At 43.4% G+C, this 20,427-nt stretch overlaps 1 protein-coding gene across 2 annotated transcripts in view; it reads right to left on the reverse strand.

Annotated features, from left to right (window-relative positions):
- Positions 1-20,427, reverse strand: part of LOC148385241 (latent-transforming growth factor beta-binding protein 2-like) — a 55,477-nt gene that overhangs the window by 3,134 nt on the left and 31,916 nt on the right. For both annotated transcript variants that reach the window (XM_088400461.1, XM_088400460.1), the window contains 27 exons: positions 18,627-18,701; positions 16,629-16,751; positions 15,887-16,051; positions 14,385-14,657; positions 14,289-14,308; positions 14,180-14,216; positions 13,741-13,800; positions 13,436-13,564; positions 13,246-13,374; positions 13,060-13,179; positions 12,867-12,986; positions 10,874-10,993; positions 10,598-10,720; positions 10,402-10,527; positions 10,217-10,342; positions 9,947-10,072; positions 9,688-9,813; positions 9,180-9,305; positions 8,205-8,330; positions 7,910-8,029; positions 6,808-6,930; positions 6,294-6,422; positions 2,163-2,291; positions 1,875-2,009; positions 957-1,154; positions 793-885; positions 434-562 (listed from right to left, as the gene is read on the reverse strand). In XM_088400461.1, coding sequence (XP_088256587.1) covers positions 434-562; positions 793-885; positions 957-1,154; positions 1,875-2,009; positions 2,163-2,291; positions 6,294-6,422; positions 6,808-6,930; positions 7,910-8,029; positions 8,205-8,330; positions 9,180-9,305; positions 9,688-9,813; positions 9,947-10,072; positions 10,217-10,342; positions 10,402-10,527; positions 10,598-10,720; positions 10,874-10,993; positions 12,867-12,986; positions 13,060-13,179; positions 13,246-13,374; positions 13,436-13,564; positions 13,741-13,800; positions 14,180-14,216; positions 14,289-14,308; positions 14,385-14,657; positions 15,887-16,051; positions 16,629-16,751; positions 18,627-18,701 — 3,306 coding nt within the window. The remainder of the gene's footprint in view (positions 1-433; positions 563-792; positions 886-956; positions 1,155-1,874; positions 2,010-2,162; positions 2,292-6,293; positions 6,423-6,807; positions 6,931-7,909; positions 8,030-8,204; positions 8,331-9,179; positions 9,306-9,687; positions 9,814-9,946; positions 10,073-10,216; positions 10,343-10,401; positions 10,528-10,597; positions 10,721-10,873; positions 10,994-12,866; positions 12,987-13,059; positions 13,180-13,245; positions 13,375-13,435; positions 13,565-13,740; positions 13,801-14,179; positions 14,217-14,288; positions 14,309-14,384; positions 14,658-15,886; positions 16,052-16,628; positions 16,752-18,626; positions 18,702-20,427) is intronic.

A 20,427-nucleotide genomic window follows, 5' to 3' on the forward strand; every position in this document is an offset into this window, starting at 1 on the left:
GCAAATCCGGAAATTCCACACCTGTTTGAAGCTCAGAACTGTGAGGCAGATGTGCTAAACACTAGACCACCATCTTTGAGCTCGGAATCCAGATCTCTTGACTCTGAGCCTAGCAACTACTCGGCCAGAAATTTATTTATTCGACTTAATCCAAACAATGCCTGGTCCCCTTTTTCTTATTTGTATTCATTGTCATCATCTCAAACATTTTTTCCATTCCATGACATAAAAATAGCTGCTTTCTTTATTCACAAGCAGAGAAGAATGCGGTACCAAAACAAAGAGTTCAAACGTGTGCTTTGTGACTGAAAGCAATAAGACTAATGGGACATGTGGTGTCAATAAGAGAAGTCAGAACAATGGCACGAGAGAGCTCAAAGGCAGTGATTTGAATCAACTGACAATTTCAAAAAAATAAGGACGACTTTCTTACCGACGCACTCCAGTCGGACGTTGTCGTAGTAGAAACCCGAGCGGCAGTAGCAGGTATAGGTGGAGAAGAGATTGACACACTGTCCGTTCTTACAAATGTCAGGTCCGAACATTTCGCATTCGTTTGCATCTGAGGACAAAAAAAAAATATTGGTGAAAAGCTGTTTCAGGAAATGTTAGCAGCGCCTGAGCAAACAATGAAGCGGACTGTGATGAAAGCATGAAAACAGGTGTGCATCCTACCGAGCTTTGGCAAGGGTCTCGTAAAAGCTGGCGAGTGATTATATTTGTATATTTGGCTTCAAAAGCGGCAGAAGGTGAAAGTAAAAGTGGAGGAAACGATAAAAAAAAAATCATTACCTATGTAGAGTCGTTGTTCTGCCAGACTTTGAGTGGACGAAGCTGGCAGGGGGATGGAGCCGCTGCCGTGAGGGCACAACTGGTTATAATCATCTAGAAAAAATATATATATTGTTTACAGGGTGAGCAGAATTAAAATGCATGCATTGAACATTTCATCGCACCTCCTCCTGGAGCGGGACAGCCGTGGACCTCGCAGTTGTCGCCCCAGCCGGCGCCGACCGTGCAGCAGCACTCTTGCTTGGTGCTGTTACGGGATAAGACGTTGTCGCAGAAGTTGGCGTCGTTTAAATTGTAGTAGCATTCCTTTCTCTCCTCGGACGAGGGGGCCGCGGGGGCGGAGCCTTTTGGCTCGGTGACAGCTACGAGCGGACAAAAAAAAATGGAGTTAATCCAACATAAAACAGACTTTACGTGATTTTTCCGAGAGGATAAAGAATATATGCACGAGAGTATTGTTATATTATCGGTCTGGTGTGGATTTTCAGTCATCTATATCTGCAAAGGATTAAATCAGGACAAGTAAAGTCTTCTTAATTGTTGGATTTATTGTGTTGTTCTCTTGTTTTTCTGGAAACTTTTAAAAATTATGCTATGAGACTATTGTTTTTAACTTTTGTCACTCCACTATATAATTGACCAGTATCACGCAGGGACATTGTCAAGTGTCTTTATGAGTCAATGTGTCTGCATGGCGCCTAGTAGGTGGTGCATCACATAAGCTGCCATTTTAACCAAATGGAAACACTGGCATGTGAGTCAACTCTTCACATTCACATGATTGATTAACACACGTCCAAAGCAAACAGTAGAATGTGGCAAAAATGTACACAGAGGCATAGCTGGGGTTTAGAGTAAAAACAACCCTGCCGAGACTCGTACAAATTTTGCCGGCCCGTCCAACCAACCGCGGTACTTAGCCATGAAAGCAGCCAGGTCAAAATGATACACGAAAAGACACCGAGTAGGTCGGCCCATGTTGTTTAGATAATAACGACACGGCTCATTAAATGAAGGAAAACTCCGTCTCCCGTCGATGCCATGCAGAATTAAGTCCGCTGAGGCTCGCGGCGTTCTCTTACCCAGGGAGCGGCAGCGGCTGGCGATGGGATCAAATTCCTCATTGTCGTTGGGGCAGATGCACAGGAAGCTGCCGTCGAAGTTCTCACACAGGGCCTCCCCGCACAGCGCCAAGCTCATCTCGCACTCATTCACGTCTGAGGGAGAGGTCGGGGGGTCAATCAAAGGATCAGGCGAGTACACAAAGGCATGTGCAGTAGCAGTTGCTTAGTCATGCTTAGATTGAACATGTGGGGGTCCATATTTGTGAAAGTAGAATGAGCAAAAAAAGTTCTGGAGAAGATACACACCAACACATTTGGTGGTATCTCCAGTAGGGTTGGCGTAGCCCAGATCGCACTCGCAGCGGTAGGACCCGTCGGTGTTTTCGCAAAAACCGTGGCTCTCACAAATGGTCTCATTGAGGCATTCGTCCACATCTGCGAGGGGGGGGGGGAGCGCCCCAAAAAGAACAACACAGCGTTAAATGTTTGCACTGTAACAACACAAGTTTCTTTTTATGCAAACTCACAATCCAATTCTAGACTTGACTTACAATAACGAGTGAAACCACACTTTGACGTGTGCAAAAAAAGTTCGACATTTGTATTATACAGTTCCGTGACAAGGTTTTCAAACACCGGTTGTTATTCAGTGAATTCAAAAGAAATTTTGCAAAATTGTTTTTTAACTAAATCCAGAGGAGCTGTCAGGATACAGTGGCTGTTAAACTTGGACGGCCACCATTTTCTTTTTGAGGGAAACTTTCAATGAATCTTTCTTACAGACCACAATAGCCACACATTATTTTATTCTTTGTGCAAGAAAATACTTCGAGAGGGCTTCAACCTGATGTGACTCAAGGAGGAATCGCAAAAGACAAAAAAAAAAAAATACCAAAACAATCCACAATGAATAGAGTTGTTGTGGCAACCAAACACACTAAAGAGACACGACAGACAAATTAGTCACTAAGTGTTTTGAAATCATTTGGTGAAATGAAAATATGCAAATAAATCAAATCATTTGTGTGCTTTTAATTGAAAGCAACATTCCAAAAGCAATTTTCTTGGTGTTTGTAATTAAAAGCTATTATTGACTTTTGGCAAAACATGTGACTAACAACTGGCGGTCCAAAATTGGTTCTTTGAACAGGATGCGGCAGACCCACTTGCGTCCGTCAACCGCATCCTTCGTTCAAGAGGAAACGAGCAAGTGATGTCACTAACTAGCCGTGAAAATACCTTCCTAGTTACGGGCTAGCCCGTAAATAACTCTGATGTATTGTTTCCCTCGTGCTCTGTTAGATTTCATAATAAAATAGAATTAATTTGCATTACCTGTTTCGTGAGAGTCCATTTTTTTGGATAGACAAACCGTATCGTTGGACATGAAACGTCGAGTGACTCAGGTGTTGATTGCAAAGTTTAACTTTCGTCATTGTTTTTACAGGCACGAATATTTTAGGCCTTTGTGATGGAGCGTAAAGTTAAAATTAGTGAAAGCACAACATACACTATATCTGTTGACCTTTTCGTGGTAACCGCCCCCTATGAGCGCTGCAGTCTAAAAGTTTCCATGACTAATGGCAACTAAGCTTCGAAAACAGGAAGGCCCTTTTACAAACAAAGAAAAATACCGTCTATAAAACGGCAACAGTGCCCGTCACTCGTGCTCCATTCTTATCAATCGCGATAAACACACTGTTCTTTTTTTACGGTTCGCTCGGAAGACATGTGATGCTGATATCACGAGTTTTTATTTTGACCCTGAGGACTCATAAGGTAGAAAAGAGGAAAATGGGCCAAAAACCCATCTGATTTGAGCAAAGTATTTTGGCTGGCGTCCTGTTTCCTCGTTCAGCACAAACACACAGACTTTGACGGGCTTACTGGTAGGCTCATCCTCACTTGGCTACGTGCATAGCATGAGACGGGGAGGAGAGCTCCCACACGCCAATAAAACCCAGACAAGGCTCTCTTGTCCTTTTCCAGGGAAATGTTGAGAAGGACCTAAATTGCTGGATTGTAGAAAGAGGAGAGAGAATGATGGAGACATTGCTCGCTTAACTTGTTTAGTGGTTGCACAAGTGTGCACACCCTCTTTTTCTGGAAAGTAGATTGTGGGAGGATAGATGGATGGAAGGAAGGAAGGAAGGAAGGAAGGAAGGAAGGAAGGAAGGAAGGAAGGAAGGAAGGAAGGAAGGAAGGAAGGAAGGAAGGAAGGAAGGAAGGAAGGAAGGAAGGAAGGAAGGAAGGAAGGAAGGAAGGAAGGAAGGAAGGAAGGAAGGAAGGAAGGAAGGACAGATGGATGGACGAATCGATCAATAGATTTACAGTTGTACAAATTATCAGTCAGATTAATGGTGGCAAAATTTTCAATTAATTTATCTGGGTGTCAGTTTGTTATTGTAATTAGGTGGTGGAAGGAAAATGGAGATTAAACAAATAAATTCTATAAAAAAAAAAAAAAAAAGACAATTCTCCACCAGTGCAAACCACATTAATAAACATGGTTAACACTTTCATGACTGTCAGTCAAAAGTCTTTGTCAAGACAGTATGATTTAGTATGCTTTGGATCTCACTGGATCGTGCATGAGTGTGTACACAACTCGCTATTTTAATATTCCCTCAGAAATGTCAAATGGATCCAGAAATGTTTCCCTCAAGCGTGTCATTCATGTGGAACAAAATGTGTTGCAAACCGCATGTAATCCAAGGAACATCTCTGGGCAGAATGAAAAGATTAATACCCCAATCATTTTTATGATTGATGTCTTCTTCCTCAAAATGTTATGACGTCTTAACAGTAGCATTTCGTGACCTGCCGTAGAAGATCATCAAGATAATATTTTGGGCTGGTACAACGACACACACCAGAGTTGGGATTTCATTACTCTGTGCTTCCATTTAGTAATCACGAGTCAGAAAATTCCCTCGAGGGGAGAAATGAGTCAGGGAAAAAGGTGAGCAGTGGAGGTTGAGAGCCAAAGAGGAACCCAAAATGCTCTTCACCTCCAGTATCTGAAATCTCTGTGCCATGTGCTAATTCGGAGCACATGGCGGCAGGCAGTCGGTGACAGCCTAAACCTGATTGAACCCACATGCAGACGTTATTTCACGCGTGGGCAAGAATGAAAAACGACGACATATCACGAGAATCCTGTTTGTGCTCTTTAACGCTCATTACGTCAATCTCCTATCTTGGACTGACCACAGTGGATCACAATAATGTGGATTTTATTACAGTGTGTGGGCATAAAGACATGGTAACCAAAACACACACATGGCAAATTTTCTCTTTTTAACTCGGCTGGATGGTTGACATGGATTCGACCGCATACCATTTCCACCCTTAGGCAAGTCTTATTAAAGATGATGCTTATAGCATGAGGGAGCTAAATTTAACCAATGACATATTCATGGATGTATAGCAAGCCCGAAAATCCCCGATGGGCATCCGAATGACCCCTTGAATGCACAGTTGCGGTTAACGTGTCACTGTAAAAAAAAACAGATATCTCCCCTTTTATTATGATTTATAAAATTAAACGAGAAGCGCTAACAGAGCCAAACAAAAGCAGCGTCCTTTCGAAAACAAAGCAACGCCCAACTGCACGACCTCCTCTTGACTGATCGATGATCATTTTTAGAAGTAGACAAACACACCCGAAGTATTTTCGCAACATGACGATAGCGAGGAAGTCTAGACTTCTCCCGAAAAATGGGGTTTTAATGGTGCCCGAGAGACAACAACCCAAAGAGCATTGAAGAACCGCTAATGTTGCTTCTTGAGATGATCTCACAGTTTATATCTTGTACATTCCCTCCATGATGCTAACTGAATCCTAGCCACTAGCCGCTATTAATACCGACGGCTTCCATCTGTGTTGGGACAGCATCATTCCATTCAGATGCTCTCAGCCTGCTTTCCCCTCTTCCCCTGTCCTTCTCCAGTGACTGTTTGGATGAGATAAATGTTTGGCCCTTTTATCTCTCGAAAACCTCATAAGCCCCTTTTTTTTTCTTCTTCTTCTTACGCTGAGAACAACAAAGATGAATCCTCCGCTTGGGGATTGAGAAGCAAGTGAGGAAATCCAAAAGCTGCGCAAGGAACCCGAAGTGTCCGTGCCAGTAAACACACAAGCGTACTCTGGATGTCACGGAGATGCGTCTATTGAAGTTGGACAAGCCCAGATGTAGCGAATGCACAAACGCGGCCAGCGAAACTAGGTGAACTGAAACGGAGAAGGTATGCGGACATCTAAGCGAAGCGTCCCCTGTCCTTCCAATCAAAAGCAAAACAACGATTCAATTTCAACACATCTCCAGACACACTCCAGACTTGTGTGAGCTACTGACCTCACTCACTGGCCCTGTCTTTTCTCAAAAGCGCTAAATCGTGTCCTCTATTCCTACTACATGTGGTTTGACCACTAACCGCAGTCTGTGGCCTCTTCTCCCTCAAGGCCAGGCTGGCAACCCATGAAGCAGCGGTACGACCCGATAGTATTCTCACAGCGCCATGTCCCGCACACGGAGCTTCCATACTCCTTACACTCATTCTGATCTGCAGAGAAAACGAGAAACAGCGGGTCGGTTAGAAAATGGTACCATCCGTGGCACGAATGCAACCCCCCCCCACATCTTCTGCTTCAAGTGGTAGCTACACAGCTGGAGTCATCCAGGAAGCCTGCGGTGTAGCTGTCCTCGGTGAACGCGGCAGGCAAGAAGGATGGCCAAGAACAATATTATCACAGCAACCAAAGAACTTGCAAAGGAGATGTTCCAGAGGGAGAAAACAGCTCCTGCTCACAATGGGGTCATTCACGCTTCTCCTTTTTTTGGGGGGGTGTCATTCGGGAACCCCCTCTCGCTTCTTTATGCCATTTGGACACTTCTATGATGTAATAACCCTACATTGAACTGATTAAAATACATCGTAGCTGTCTTACCTTCACAGTCAGCCGTCTCCTCGCTGTACTTGAAACCGGCTTCGCATAAGCACATAAAACTTCCCTCAGTATTGAGGCATTGGCCCCGAGTGCATATGTTGTCTTTGCTACACTCGTCCACATCTATGATGGAAAGAAAAACGAGATTTATTCCATCACAAAATGTAACTCGATGAGTCTACAGAGAACATTGGTTTGTATTACAAAATAAACTTGCGCAATCTGTTTGAACATGAGACGCATATTTGGATCATGTGAAGGTATACTGGCAAAAAAAAGGAAGAAAAGTAAAAATATCTACCGTTGAGTCATAAATGTTGCTAATGAATGCTACATGCTTGATGAGAGGCACAATGTTGGATGATTGCAGCATTACAGCATAAATCGTGCTGTATAGAGACAGGAGGTGAGGAGGATTCCTGTTTTCCCAAAAATTATCTTGTTATTTAAGTCAATTTTTGTGACATCTTTCTTTGGTGAGAATTTTCAAATTGCCAGACGTCATCCGTGCCAGCAAAGAAAAATAAAAAAATGAGGAGACAACGTCTGATTAATATGATAATCAGTGTCCACGATTTGTTGTGGGCGGGCAGCCAAAGTGGCTGACGCAGGCTGGTAAGCAATCTTCCAAAACCTCAGTGGGAATATCTCCCAAGGCAAATAGCTCACTAGCAAACCCAAGAACCCGGACCAAGGGGACCAGCCCATCCCCACAGGCATCATTCATCTAACTTCACCCTTTACCGTATTGGCAAAGCCACTCGAGAAATAACAACGGCTTCAATTCAAACATTCCAGTCAAATCCTTTTAAATTATTTTGACAGCAAATTTGCTGAAAAGAGAAGCTAACGGATTACAAAGCAACATTATTTCCCCCAGAGCTGTGAGTGCTCGGTCGTTGGGTGCGGCTGGAATAATATAAAACTGAAAGCCCGCTGGTGAGATTGATGCTGAGGTTATGGGCAATTAAAACAGAATGATTGGACTGAGTGCCTCAGTTCTCGGAGCTAGCTAGAAATTCTTTGGGCTAGCTTACAGTCTAAAAACTATATTCGGGACCCGTCAGTATTTCGAAACTGTCCTTCCCCGGAATGTGTTTACCTCTGCAGGAGGTCCCATCGATTACCTCCAGGCCGTCAGGGCACGTGAAACCGAAAGATCCAACGTTGTTGGTGCACTGACCTCCCACGCACCGACTTGTGTTCTCACATTCGTTTCCATCTGTGTCCAAACAGACAAACACGTCATGACCATGACATAGTCCGACCAGCTGGAGACTGCTGTGTTCTTTTCCAAATGTTTTGTCATCTTAAGGAAGATCTTCTGGTACTAATCAACAGGGTGCCCATTGAAATGATTGCTAGTCTTGGAAGCTCAAGTAGAAATGATGGCATACCTTCGCACGCGCGGCCGACGGGTGCCATGGTAAAGCCGGGGTCAAAGGTCAGACATGAGTAGGAGCCCTCCGTGTTGATGCAAAAGCCCGCCGGACACACCCCTGGTGTCTGGCACTCGTCGATATCTGAGAGACAACGGAAAAAAATAAATAAATAATCCACATTGTGGAAATGCTATATCGTCCCCGTCTGCTAATATTATTAACGAAAGAGCCGAGCTTCGGCACAAGTGCAAAGCATTAGGCTCAGTTAAGTAAATCTGGCTTAATTTGATCGCGCTGACTGTTTTATTAAAAAAGGACGGAAAGATAAGTACGCAAGACGATCGTCGGGCGCAAAACAGCAAGCTATCGCAGGTGGTGTGTAATTTCTGGAGAAACAAACAGTGACCGAGATGGCTGTTATGCGATCGCTGAAAATTCCACAGAGCAGCACGGATTAGATTCTTTCGAGGGGGAAAAGAAAGTGCGGGCCACCGTTAAGTGATGGCTCAGTTTTGCCTTTGGGTGAACGGAGGGAGTTCCACATAGCGAGCTTACGGAGGAAGGATGCACGGCGGTTGACTTAATTTCAAATTAAGGCCTTAATATTTTCCATCGTATCATTTAAATCCTATCAGAGGCGGACTTGGACCCGAGGTTGTTTTGTGAAACTTTTTCCCAGCGCAGAAACATACATCAGTGGGGGGAAAGATCATCCTCTCGGGCTATATCCCCACTTCCATTAAAAAACACACAAGAGTGTATGTGAATAACCCAGGCCATATTTGAATTAAACAATCATCCGGTTTTGTCGTTCTCATGAAGTCATAGCGAAGCGGTTTGGTCAAAGCGGACGTTGGATTCCGTTGATCTCATAAATCGTGATGTATTTCGGCAAACTGTAATCAAGTTGAGGGTCTCGGGTAATTTCTTTACGTCGGCTTAGATCCCGTTAGATAATGACTCTGATGACATCATGAAAGGTTGGTTTACCCTCACAACCGTCACCGTCCTGAGACAGCTGCAAGCCGGAGCTGCAGCTCGTGCAGGTATAAGATCCGAGAGTGTTTGAGCACAGCTGGTCCGGGCACACGTTAGCGACCAAGCATTCATCCACATCTGGATACAAATAAACAAATGGACACATCATAACCCAGATTGCCATCTCTGGCGTGAACCGAAAACATCCTGCCTGTTCGAATCAGCGAAATTAAAAATCAGCCAAGCTCGGAAACGTCAACACGTGGATCGTTCCGTTACCCGAAGACATCATGCGCTATTCTGAGACAGATGTGTATTTGTTTTTGAGCTAAATAATCAGCGCTCGGGGGCAATGAGCTTGATCAGCCAGCTATGATGTGATGTCTGAGAGACGGGACATCGGCAAACCTGAACCAGATCGAATCCATTGACACATAAATCCCGCTGGAGACAAACATCTGCGTGCGAGTAAACAAACTTGAACCGAGCCAACATCCGGCCGAGTAGCCAAAAATCTCACCATCGCACTGCTGTCTATCCTCAGAGATTCTGTACCCAGGCTGACAGCTGACACATGTGTAGGAACCTTCTGTGTTTGTACATGTTCCCCGGGGGCACGTCGTGGGCAGCGCGCACTCGTTAATATCTGGCACCAAACAGAACAGGATATGAGAAAAAAAAGCGGGAATCTCTTCCGCCAACAAAAACATCTAATCCACCGTGACAGATCTTCTCCAGTGAAGAGTAAAAGTTAAAAATGAGTGTGCTGAGTTACCGACCTTCACAAAGTTCTCCGTCATACGACACCGAGTAGCCCGCCGGGCAGTTCTCGCAGGTGTAAGAACCCTCGGAGTTTAGACAGATGCCATTGGAGCAGGTAGACAACGACTGGCATTCGTCAATATCTGGGCGGATCACAACAAAAACATCGCGGGACATGTTTGGACCTCACTCGTGAAAAGAATTCTCGAGTTGAATGCGAAGCTTATTTTGTCAAGGCGCCCGGTATGTGTCAAAAGGAGAGAATAAATTGTTTTCTCGGAGCTTACCTTCACATCGGCGTCGATCTGGAGTCACTTTGTAACCCGCTTTACACCTGGTGCAGGTGTACGAGCCAGGCGTGTTGGCGCACACGCCGCCGAGACACCAATCGCCTTGAGAACACTCGTCCACATCTGCAAACAAACACACTTAGCCATATTGTCGCTTTTGCTTGCTAATTATTAAATTGTACCTTCACATCTCAGCCCATCTTCTGATGGTTCAAAACCAGGATTGCAACTCTGGCACGTAAATGAACCTGGTGTGTTGACGCAAATTCCTTCAGGACACTTTTTACCAGATGCGCACTCATCGATATCTAAAGGGAAGAAAAAAAATGGTTTGATTTGGTTATACGTGTAAATCGGGTGATGAAATACACGTCAGACCTTCACAGGTTTTGTCGTCTGGGGTGACTTGGTAACCATGGTTACAAGTACATCTGTGGGTACCCTCCAGATTAACGCAATGTCCATGAAGACACATCCCCGGAAGCAGACACTCATTCACATCTGGAAATAAGAAAAAGTGGAAAATGGAAGAATATAAGAAAACACACTTTTTATAACTTTTTTTTAGAAAAGCTTCAAATTTGCCATGGAGCTTCTGCAGTAGCACGCGTGGAAACTATTTACACAGCTTGGATCTTGCCGCTGACGACTTACCTTGGCATACGTTGTCCAGCGCGAGTTTGTATCCTTGGAAACAGTTGCACCTATAAGAGCCCTCGCTGTTGACACACCTTCCGTGGCCGCATATGTTTTGGTTCAAGCATTCGTTTATATCTGCGGACACGGCGGGGTCAGGAAAGTTATTGTCAGGCTTCGAGACAATAAAAGTTGTTTGCCAAAATGTTGATATCCACTGTGGTTGTTATATTGCACAAAAAGGGAAAGTAAAAAAAAAAAAAAAATTACTTTCTTAAATAGACCCAATACTCATTAAGGCTTTTAACGATATTCCACTTTATTACTCGTGGAAAAACCTCGTGTTTTGTAGCGGAATTTTTTGTCAAGGGTTAACAACAATAATGTGGCAGGATTATGTGGAAAAAAAAAAAATGCAAAGTCAGAAGAGTGGACGTTACATAATACACAAAGGAAGGGTTCTTGTTCATCTGCGAAGGAGCTGGAGAAAGAACAATACGACGAGGTGATACATGGAATTAAAACAGAGGAGAATGTCTTGGATTGAGTTTTTTCTGGCCCGATGCAGTCATGCAAGCGTGTGATAAACTTTGACAAGGCAATGGAGCTGTTCGCTATCACGACGGCAATTAAGCTTATCGGCGACCCGGCCAATTGGACGCAAATTGCCGTCCTCCCGTCAGAAGATTGAAGCGAAAACTGGAAAGCCGCCTGTTTATGCCGGAGCAGCGCCAGTAGGCCCGCATGTGGATTAAGTTGACAAAATGTTTACCTTTAACCTCTCAGCTCCTATTTATTCTTCCCAGATTGCTACAGATTAACAAAGTAGTTCACGAGGAGTTCTGCGTGGAAACACGGCAATTAGATGATGCACCGAAGAAACACTTTGAGTCATTTTCATTTAGTCTCCATTTTTTTTTCACGTCTGGAATCCTCGAAGCCAGGAGCTCGGCTTTCCAAACATATTAAAAGGGGTGTAAGGTCACGGAAAGGGGATGTGGTAAGTCACACCGATCGGGTTGTTATGTAACCGGGCCACATCGGGGTTGAGTCTTAATAGCTTCAAAGCAACCATACGTGCGTTCAAATCTAATAGACCACAGCGAGAGAACACGGCGGTTGAGTGAGAAGATTTGTTTGCAAGTCCCGACCTCTTCGCAGTCGGGAGTTGACCGTTTGACCCTCCTCATACATCTCCAGTGACTGCCCTGGTCCCCTCACCCAATCCCTGCTAATCAAATCCTGCCGGCTTCCAGCGGGCCCAACTGTACAGTGGTCAGAGCTCTCCAACAATAACATGCTGTTTGTTCAAAGCTGTGGCCGAGAGAAAATATTTGGACTCTACCAAATTGAAGTATTATAAACAATCTTTTTCGGGGGCCGCTGATATCAGAAGATCAACAATAACAAGGGGAAGATGTTTAAATAATATTGTGGATATTACCGTGGGGCTGCTGAGCTGATATTTCATACATGGAGGAACTGAATGGACTCAGAAAGGGGCGGGCCGATCTAGCCGTCATCGCTGTGGTTTTTGAACCTGTCACGTCGACCTTCTACCGCTGCACGGCGGACATAAAACATACACGGCGAACTTGTCTGAAGTCGACACACAAATGTATTTTCGATACATTTAAACACATGAGCAGTCGTCGGGCTTTAAAAAAAAAAAACTAAACGCGATTTAATCAAACCAATGTTGGATCACAGACTGTCGGCAGGTCATTACCGCCGGGGCTTGTTGCCATCAGTTGGGTCTGGCAATTCCATTAGGAAAAGGCAGCTTTTAAATGTAACCCAATGCTTTTCAGAAGTTTGAAAAAAGAAAAAAAAATTGCGGCCGTCTCACAGAACGCTTACACGACATTTGGTGAATAAAAATTTCTGATAGTTTTCCCATACGGACAATATTGTCAATACAATTCTTGTTTTATCTGCAAAAATATTTTTTTAACATAATCAGAAAAAAAATCACATATAAAAACATTCTTTGTGTTTTGTGTAACCTTACCTACACATCCATCGCTGATTGGCCTGAAGCCGGAGCTGCAAACCCGGCAGTGATAGGAGCCCACAGTATTAACACAACCACCATCAGGACAAGTGCTTGGATCCTGACACTCATCCACATCTATAAAAAAAATGGAAAATGACATGAACGTTTAGTCGCTATCGAGCACGAAGCGTGCAAACATCCAGGTCACCTTCGCATTGGTCTCTCCAGGACTTGGCAAAACCGCTGTCACATTCACAAGTATAAGATCCTTCCGTGTTGATGCAGCGGCCACTCTGGCATTTGTTGGGCATGCTGCACTCATCAATATCTGCAAGGAAGAAAAAAAAATAAAATTAATGTTCAAAAGCACATCCCAAAAAAGATCACAACTTACCTTGACAGAACTTTCTGTTTTGAGTGATGGCTTGGCTGTATCCGCTGAAGCATTGACAACTATAGGAGCCATAGCTGTTCGAACAAATCCCTTTTCTGTCACATGGTTCGTCCTCACACTCATTCACGTCTACAGAACGGAACAAAAAGTCAGCTCACGTTGATCATTTTTCCATCTTCCAGGTACTCACCTATACAGGTGGTCTGCAGAGCATTGAGTTGAAATCCTGCTTCGCAATGGCAAGTGTAGCCACTCTGCACAGGCATGCATTTCCCATGGCCACAAATGGATGGAGTGGTTGCACACTTGTCAAAACTTCCTAAAAGACCAAAAAAAAATTTGTAATGAGCTCGCTCAGTCGGGTCTCGACCAAAAAACAATATGGCTGACTTATTATGATGGTAGATGCTGTGAAGTGTGACCCAAAAAAAAAAAAAAAAGTCTCAATGGGAGCCATCACGCTGTTTTACTTGGATTTTATAATATAAATCTTACCTGAGTCTGTGTGGGCTGTTTCCTTTGGATCAGGCTTGGCTGGTGAGTTTGGAGAAACTTCTGGAAGGAGGGAAGAATAATGTTAGCTATGATGTATTTGGGTCCAGTATAAAAGGACACAACCACCAACGCTCTGCCTAAATTACGCATTGCTTATTCTACAAAATTCAACTGCTTGAGCTGTCACTCGACAGGCGAGTTGAAAAGAAAAACGATCCCGACTTTTCTTCGAGTTAAAAGAGTACAATAGCGGAATTAGAAATGTTAAAATTGGACCGTCTGTGTTTTTGCTGGCGCGAGAGCAGAGCATGTAAAGAGCGTAACTGGAAATACTGCGTTGAAACAAAACATGCAATATATCTCCACATAGAAATGACAATAAATCATACTTTTTCTTGATCTTGAGGAATAAACTAAATTAGAATGTTAAAAATAATACCTGGATATTTGGATGGTGAGTCGGTCACAACAGCTGGCTGAAAAACAAACACATATTCAGACACATGTCGGTTAAATTATCACCTTTATAAAACAAAAAAAGAACTTACCGGTCTTTGAATTTCCACATCTGGCAGGAGAAGACAAGAAGAGGAAGATAATTAGTAACCTCGATGCCATTGCATTTGTAAACATGTTCTTCTCACCTTCAGGCTGCCGAGATGTTTCTCTGTCTGGGATTAAGGGATGGTGAGGTTGGTGCCGGGGTAACTCTGGCCACTGAGGTATTTGTGGACTTTGTGGGTAAATGGGATATTGAGGCTGGGAGGATGGCAGCTGCGGATATGTTGGGTTCTGCTCCTCCCAGGACAAACCGGTACTCTGAAGATCATCCTGGCCCAGCTGCTGCAAGGAAATCTGAACATCGGCGCGGGAGTAGGTGTATCCGTGACCGACTGGGCAGATCTCCTTGAAATGATCTGGATGGAGGAAAACATGGTAGCAAAACCAGGTCAGGATTCAAGCTTCTGAAAACTGATGGAGTTTGCAGGATGATACACTACATGGTCCTCAACTCCACCGTCTTAGTCCTAACCAAGTCTCAGGTTGTATTCCAGCTTCCAAATAATACCACAATAGACTTCCAAGGTGTGATTCATATTTCATCTTTAAATTCCATTTGTGTAATTTTCTATTATAATGTAATGGAAGACTCAGTGAGAGCAACCAACAAAAGGATTTTTGGAAATACATTTGCATATTTGCATACCCAAATAGCCTCAGAGGATTCCATCGTACTCACTGACCCCCTTGCTGATAATTACAAACTAGACAGACAGTCGGAGCCCAGCGAACCTCAGAGATGGTGAATCCATTACAAGCTAGAAGTGCACTGTCCTCTATTTGACCTAAGACAAGCAACCTAATGCCCAAGGAACCTGGAAAAACGTCGAGACAGCTAAATATGAAGAAGGGACTGACTGGCTGATGAAGGTGTGGATGAAAATTAGCCTTGATATAATCCGCAGCACACCACACCGGAGCTGAGGTGAAAGTTGGTATAAAAGTCGGCAGGATCTTGTTACCTGGTCACAAGGAATAAGCCCGAGTGCTTTGTTCGGATCATGACTAGCTCTTTGTCAGGCCATACAAAAGCCAGGATCTAAGAGATCAGAGGCTACTTGTCAGTCCTGGTCAAAGCAACATCATGGAGGTCTATGATATTTGATCTATGACGATTCTTTAAAATCACTGGCTAAATCATACAGTTCTCCCCGTGAAATCTCAAATGACGGGGTTTGTATGACAAAAATGTTGACAGTTTCCCATGTTTCTTTTGGCGAGGCTATTTTTTTCTGTTTCTGAGTTTCTCTCAGTGGACATGAGCGATAACCCTAAAACTGACTCCCACTCTTGTGCGGCCTCCAAAATATGACAACTGTTATGCTTTTGGTCTTTTTCCACTTCAAACAAATTGTGATTATTCCGAACTCATTTGCAAAAGCTGGCAGACGAGAAGGGTGTTGACTGACTGAACGTCTCAATTCATCGTTCTTTGAGATGGCTTTCAAAAACACCGACAACCTTCACGAGTAGCATTTTTAGAGCTACAAACATCAGCAACTAAGCAAATATGCAAAACTCAAGACGGAATGTGTTTGTAGATTGAGTACATGACCTTGGAGAATATTTGTGTGGAGCCACATACCAGATTCGGGTAAAGGGCAGCGATCGCAGCCATCTCCCCAGGCTTTGCCCACGCGGCTGCAACAGCAGATCTGCTTGGTGATGTGGAGAGAAAGTGGCAGCGAACATGTTCCTGCTGACACCGATCTGTAGCAAAACGCCTTCTGGTCTGAAACGGCCTTGTCAGCTGCGGAGATAGTACATCATCACATTAGGGCTGCAATTGAGGATTATTTCGATTCATCTGCCGATTATGTTGCCGATTAATCAAGGAATTGGATTTACGAAAAAAAAAATCCAAGCTGTTACTTAAAATCCTGTCTTAAAGGGAAATTTAAATTAATTATGATTCCGTTTTGGATATGGTCCAAGAACAGTCAGAATTGTTGATCATTATTTTCCAAAGTAAAATCAAACTTTATATTTTAATTCCACACAAGAAATTAAATAGCATTTACTGTTAAGAAGCTGAAATTCTAAGCATTTGGCCAATTTTGAATTGCGAAAGATATCCAAACAATTCATCGATTATACAAAAAACAATCATCGATTAATTTGGTAAATCGATTCCTCCCCGATTATTCGTTGCACATCACATAAACGGCGCTATTACATTGCAAGCTATGATATCATTGAAATGGAAAATGTTCAAACTAGGGACTTGTTAATACATCATAAGAATCTTTGCTGTCGGCCAGTTCCCGAGCGTACACATCTTCCGGGCTAAACGACTGCCACCTCCAATTTTACAAGTGAATACTTACAGACGCAATGGCTTCTGGCAGGGTCCAACATGAAACCAGGCTTACACGTGCACCTGTAGCTTCCTTTGGTGTTGAGACACTCTGCATTCTTGCAGATTCCCGGCAGCAGGCACTCATTGATATCTGTAAAATATGCAAAGCGTTAGCCTTGGAGCTTTGTTTCATCCTGACAGGCAGAGTTGGAACTGCAAACCATCTCCTGGAAATGAATCTCACATTTCTTTTACATTGAGTATGCAAAGCCGTCAAGACCAACAATGATGTAAGTTTTGGGAATCGTTCGAAAGGTGACAAAATATCGTATCGTTACAAAAAAAACAAATGCCAGCTGCTTGGAGGTGATGACGAGTGGAATGCTTGAAGTTACCTAACGGTATGAAATACAGGAGGAGTGATGACGTGAAGAAAACACATGCATGGAGGAATTGACGTTCATTCATTTTAAAAGCAGGAGAGACAGGCAGAAGTGGGTGCTTTACACATCCCAGGTCAGGGAGGCTTTGTTTTTCTCACTGACTGACCAACCGAGTCCCAGTTCAGCTCCAAAGGCAATAAAACAAGTTAAAGTACCAGCCAGGAGCCGGGAGTCAGACACTTAATTTATTTTACCCATTGTAGTCCCGCTGGACTGTGCAAATGTAAAGTTCAAGCAGTATGTTTTCTGGTCAGAGTTCAGGTCAGGATTGGGCTCAGCCTTTCGTCACATGGGGTCTCTAATCCACCGTTTGGTGGAGTTCGAGATTAGCGCTATTGTTACAGTCTGCTGCTGGGTTGACTGGGATTGACGTTGACTTTCAATGACACCCTGTCCTGACTTGCACTAATCTCAACATCATTTTTGACTTTGAATGCGAGACAGATGTAATTAATGGAATTAATCAAGTATTTGTGAAAGGTCGAGATGGTGTCTTCTGACCTTACATTCTTAAATATTATTAAAAAAAAAAAATGGCCACCTGTAGTATTACATAGGAGCGCTGTAAAGGAAATTGGCTATTAACTGTTTTAGCCAAAGGCGGGATAAGACAATTACTTTTCTGGTCGAAAAGTATAGACGTATGTACATTATGGGGGCAAAAGTGCATCAAGAAAACGAGGAATGCAGCGAGATGGAGGTGAAGGTCGAAGTTGGCAAGCTAGTCGGCACAATTTTGATAATAAAGTCAAAAATTATTTATAAAAAATATATTTTTTTTCTCATTGGCACTTGCAGCAAAGCCTCTGGGAATGAAGCAACAGCTGAAAGGGACATTAGACGTTCCAAAAAAAATACAGTGGGGGGGACTGGCAGCTCGGCTGCTTTTGTAATTAAAGAAATAAGCAGCTGCAATGGAGGAACATCTTGAAACCATCGCATAGGAAAAGCATGAATGTATTAAAGATACATTATTTCACCTGCTTGAAAGACAAATGTGCCCTTGTCTACAAAAAAAAGTTTTATTTCTTTTTTTTTTTCAGTCAAACCCTTTGAGCTGAGGCCAATAAAGCAGATCTGAGATCCAACCTGAAAACTAGCACCTGCTTGAAGACCTCCGAATGTTTTTTTTTATTTCAATAAATAACCCAAATGGCTCCAATATTAAATATATTTATTCTAAATGGTCAGACTGCTTCCATGTCGACACATTGGACACCATGTGTGGCTCTTTTGGACCTGACCTAGCAGACACTTGACAGCCATCCCCCCTCTGGGATGTTGTGATGAAGCGAAATCTGCTGTTTTCTTTTCCAGGAGTGACTTGATGTTGTTTTTTTTACCAGATGGATGGACAAGCTAGCAAGTCACATCGCATCTCCTCCACGACTCGTGTGGGCCAAACCGGCACATAAGTCGACATACTTAAAGTGAACTCAATCAAAGGCTGCTGAAGAAAGGCTAATTGTGGTCTTGACCTCTACGCCACAGGGGCCGAACACACGGGAAGAAAAACGAAAGTCCTCGGGGGGTCCGTATGTAGAAAACATATGGATTTTTTTTTCATCCCATTTGATTCTTACCTTGACAGTGCGTGGCGTTCATCCTTTTATATCCGACAGGACATTCCACTTGTCCGTTTGCAATCACCGCGTACGCTGCGGAGCGAAAAAAAACGATATTTTAAGGGATGCAAGAACACAAAGCATCGCATTCATCGAGAGGAACGTATAACTTGCAGATGTGAGCATCTTGGCAACAGAAAAAATGAGGCGACCCACAGCTGGGCCACACGGGAGTGAGTGAACAGATGCTAATGGAGCCCCGTTAAAGTTTTTTTAATATGACAGCGCTGCCATCGAACAGAATAGTTTGTTTCCATATGAAAGTATGCTGCGGTAAATAAATCAGCGCTTGGTTCGTGCCCCACTGCGGCCATATTGTCGGTGATAGATGGTTGAAAAACATCAGGTCATTAGTCACTCGCCAGCGGGTTAAGCCTCAGGATGCTCCATTAAGAAAGAAGATAAAGATACACACAGGTCAATGTGGTCATTCAAAAAGCAAAAAAAAGTCACACCGTGTGTGTATGCATGTTTCCAACACATTAAAACAATTACACACGAACGTCTTTTATCTTGCTCTTGAGTCATGCAAGATGAGTCACAATATTGCAAGCTTCTTCCAAAGTAATCATTATGTAATTCTGTCCTTCTTGTCATCACTGTCAGATCCAAGCTCGGGCAGACGCGTTTGAGAATCGAGAAGAAAAAATGGCCATATAATTTTTGAAAATAATTTTTGACTTAAAAAAGTGAATAGATGCAACTATGTGAATAAATATAATAATAAAATTAAATTTTATATAATAATAATAATAATAATATTTTAGTTCCTGGAATTGTCCCCAATGATTAATTCCAAATCATGAATCTGTGCCACTCTCCCAGGAGTGTCTGGAATGTGCCAAATAGAATCTTCCTGGGAATAAAAGTGTTTTGTTCCCACTGTGACCCAGTGGACCAAGCGGGTTCAGCACACCTGAAGGTTTGACAGAGCAGAAGTGGGTCAGTATGAAGGGGGCATGGCGAAAAAAAAAAAAGGGGGGGGGGGGGGGGGGGCTGTGTCAGAGTGACGCCCGCACTCCTGTCTGCCCACCGCATCATGTTCCTCCACACCAGCCTAATCCGCCTGCAAAGTTTCCGAGTAATGAGCTGTTGTGGTCGGGTGCTGGGCATGCCCTCCTGCAGGGACGGGATCAGGGAAAGTCTGGCGTGAGTGACAGCGGGGCGCACATGCCAAGGGAAACCCAGTGGGAGAGGTCGGTCTGTCTCAATGAAGCTTATTAATACAAAGGAGGCTGCTATCTCTTCCAGGAGCAACTTTGACATGTATCTGAAATGGTCATGAACGTGAACCTACGGGCGTTGCATCAAGAAATGTTTGCTTCAGTTCAGTGAGTTCCTTTCGGGATTATTAAAGTCCTGAAAATCCAACTAATGAACATTTAGACCAGGGGTGTCAAACTATGGCCCGTGGGCCAAATATGGCCGGCAGTGTAATTATATTTGTCGAGACTTTGTGTCAGTACTAAAATTGCAACTTATCTTCACTTTTTAAAAATGTTTCTACTAGTCTTCAAAACTTGATATTCATCAGTTTGTTGTGTATATAATATGAGACGTTCATGCATTTATTTGGGTTAACGGCGCTCCAATGCAGTCCGTGACAAAAATGAGTTTGACACCCCTGATTTAAACTGTAGACATCTCGTCGTGAGCTTCCTTATTGTTTTGTTAAGTTGAGTCTAATGCTGCAAAAATAAGGCCAAGTTGTTTCTGGTGCGGTACACAAATCTAAGGCCGACCTTGTTTTCGGATCACT

Source organism: Syngnathus floridae, chromosome 16 (assembly GCF_059516105.1).
Source record: "Syngnathus floridae isolate MCC-2025c chromosome 16, RoL_Sflo_1.0, whole genome shotgun sequence".
NCBI lineage: Eukaryota > Metazoa > Chordata > Actinopteri > Syngnathiformes > Syngnathidae > Syngnathus > Syngnathus floridae.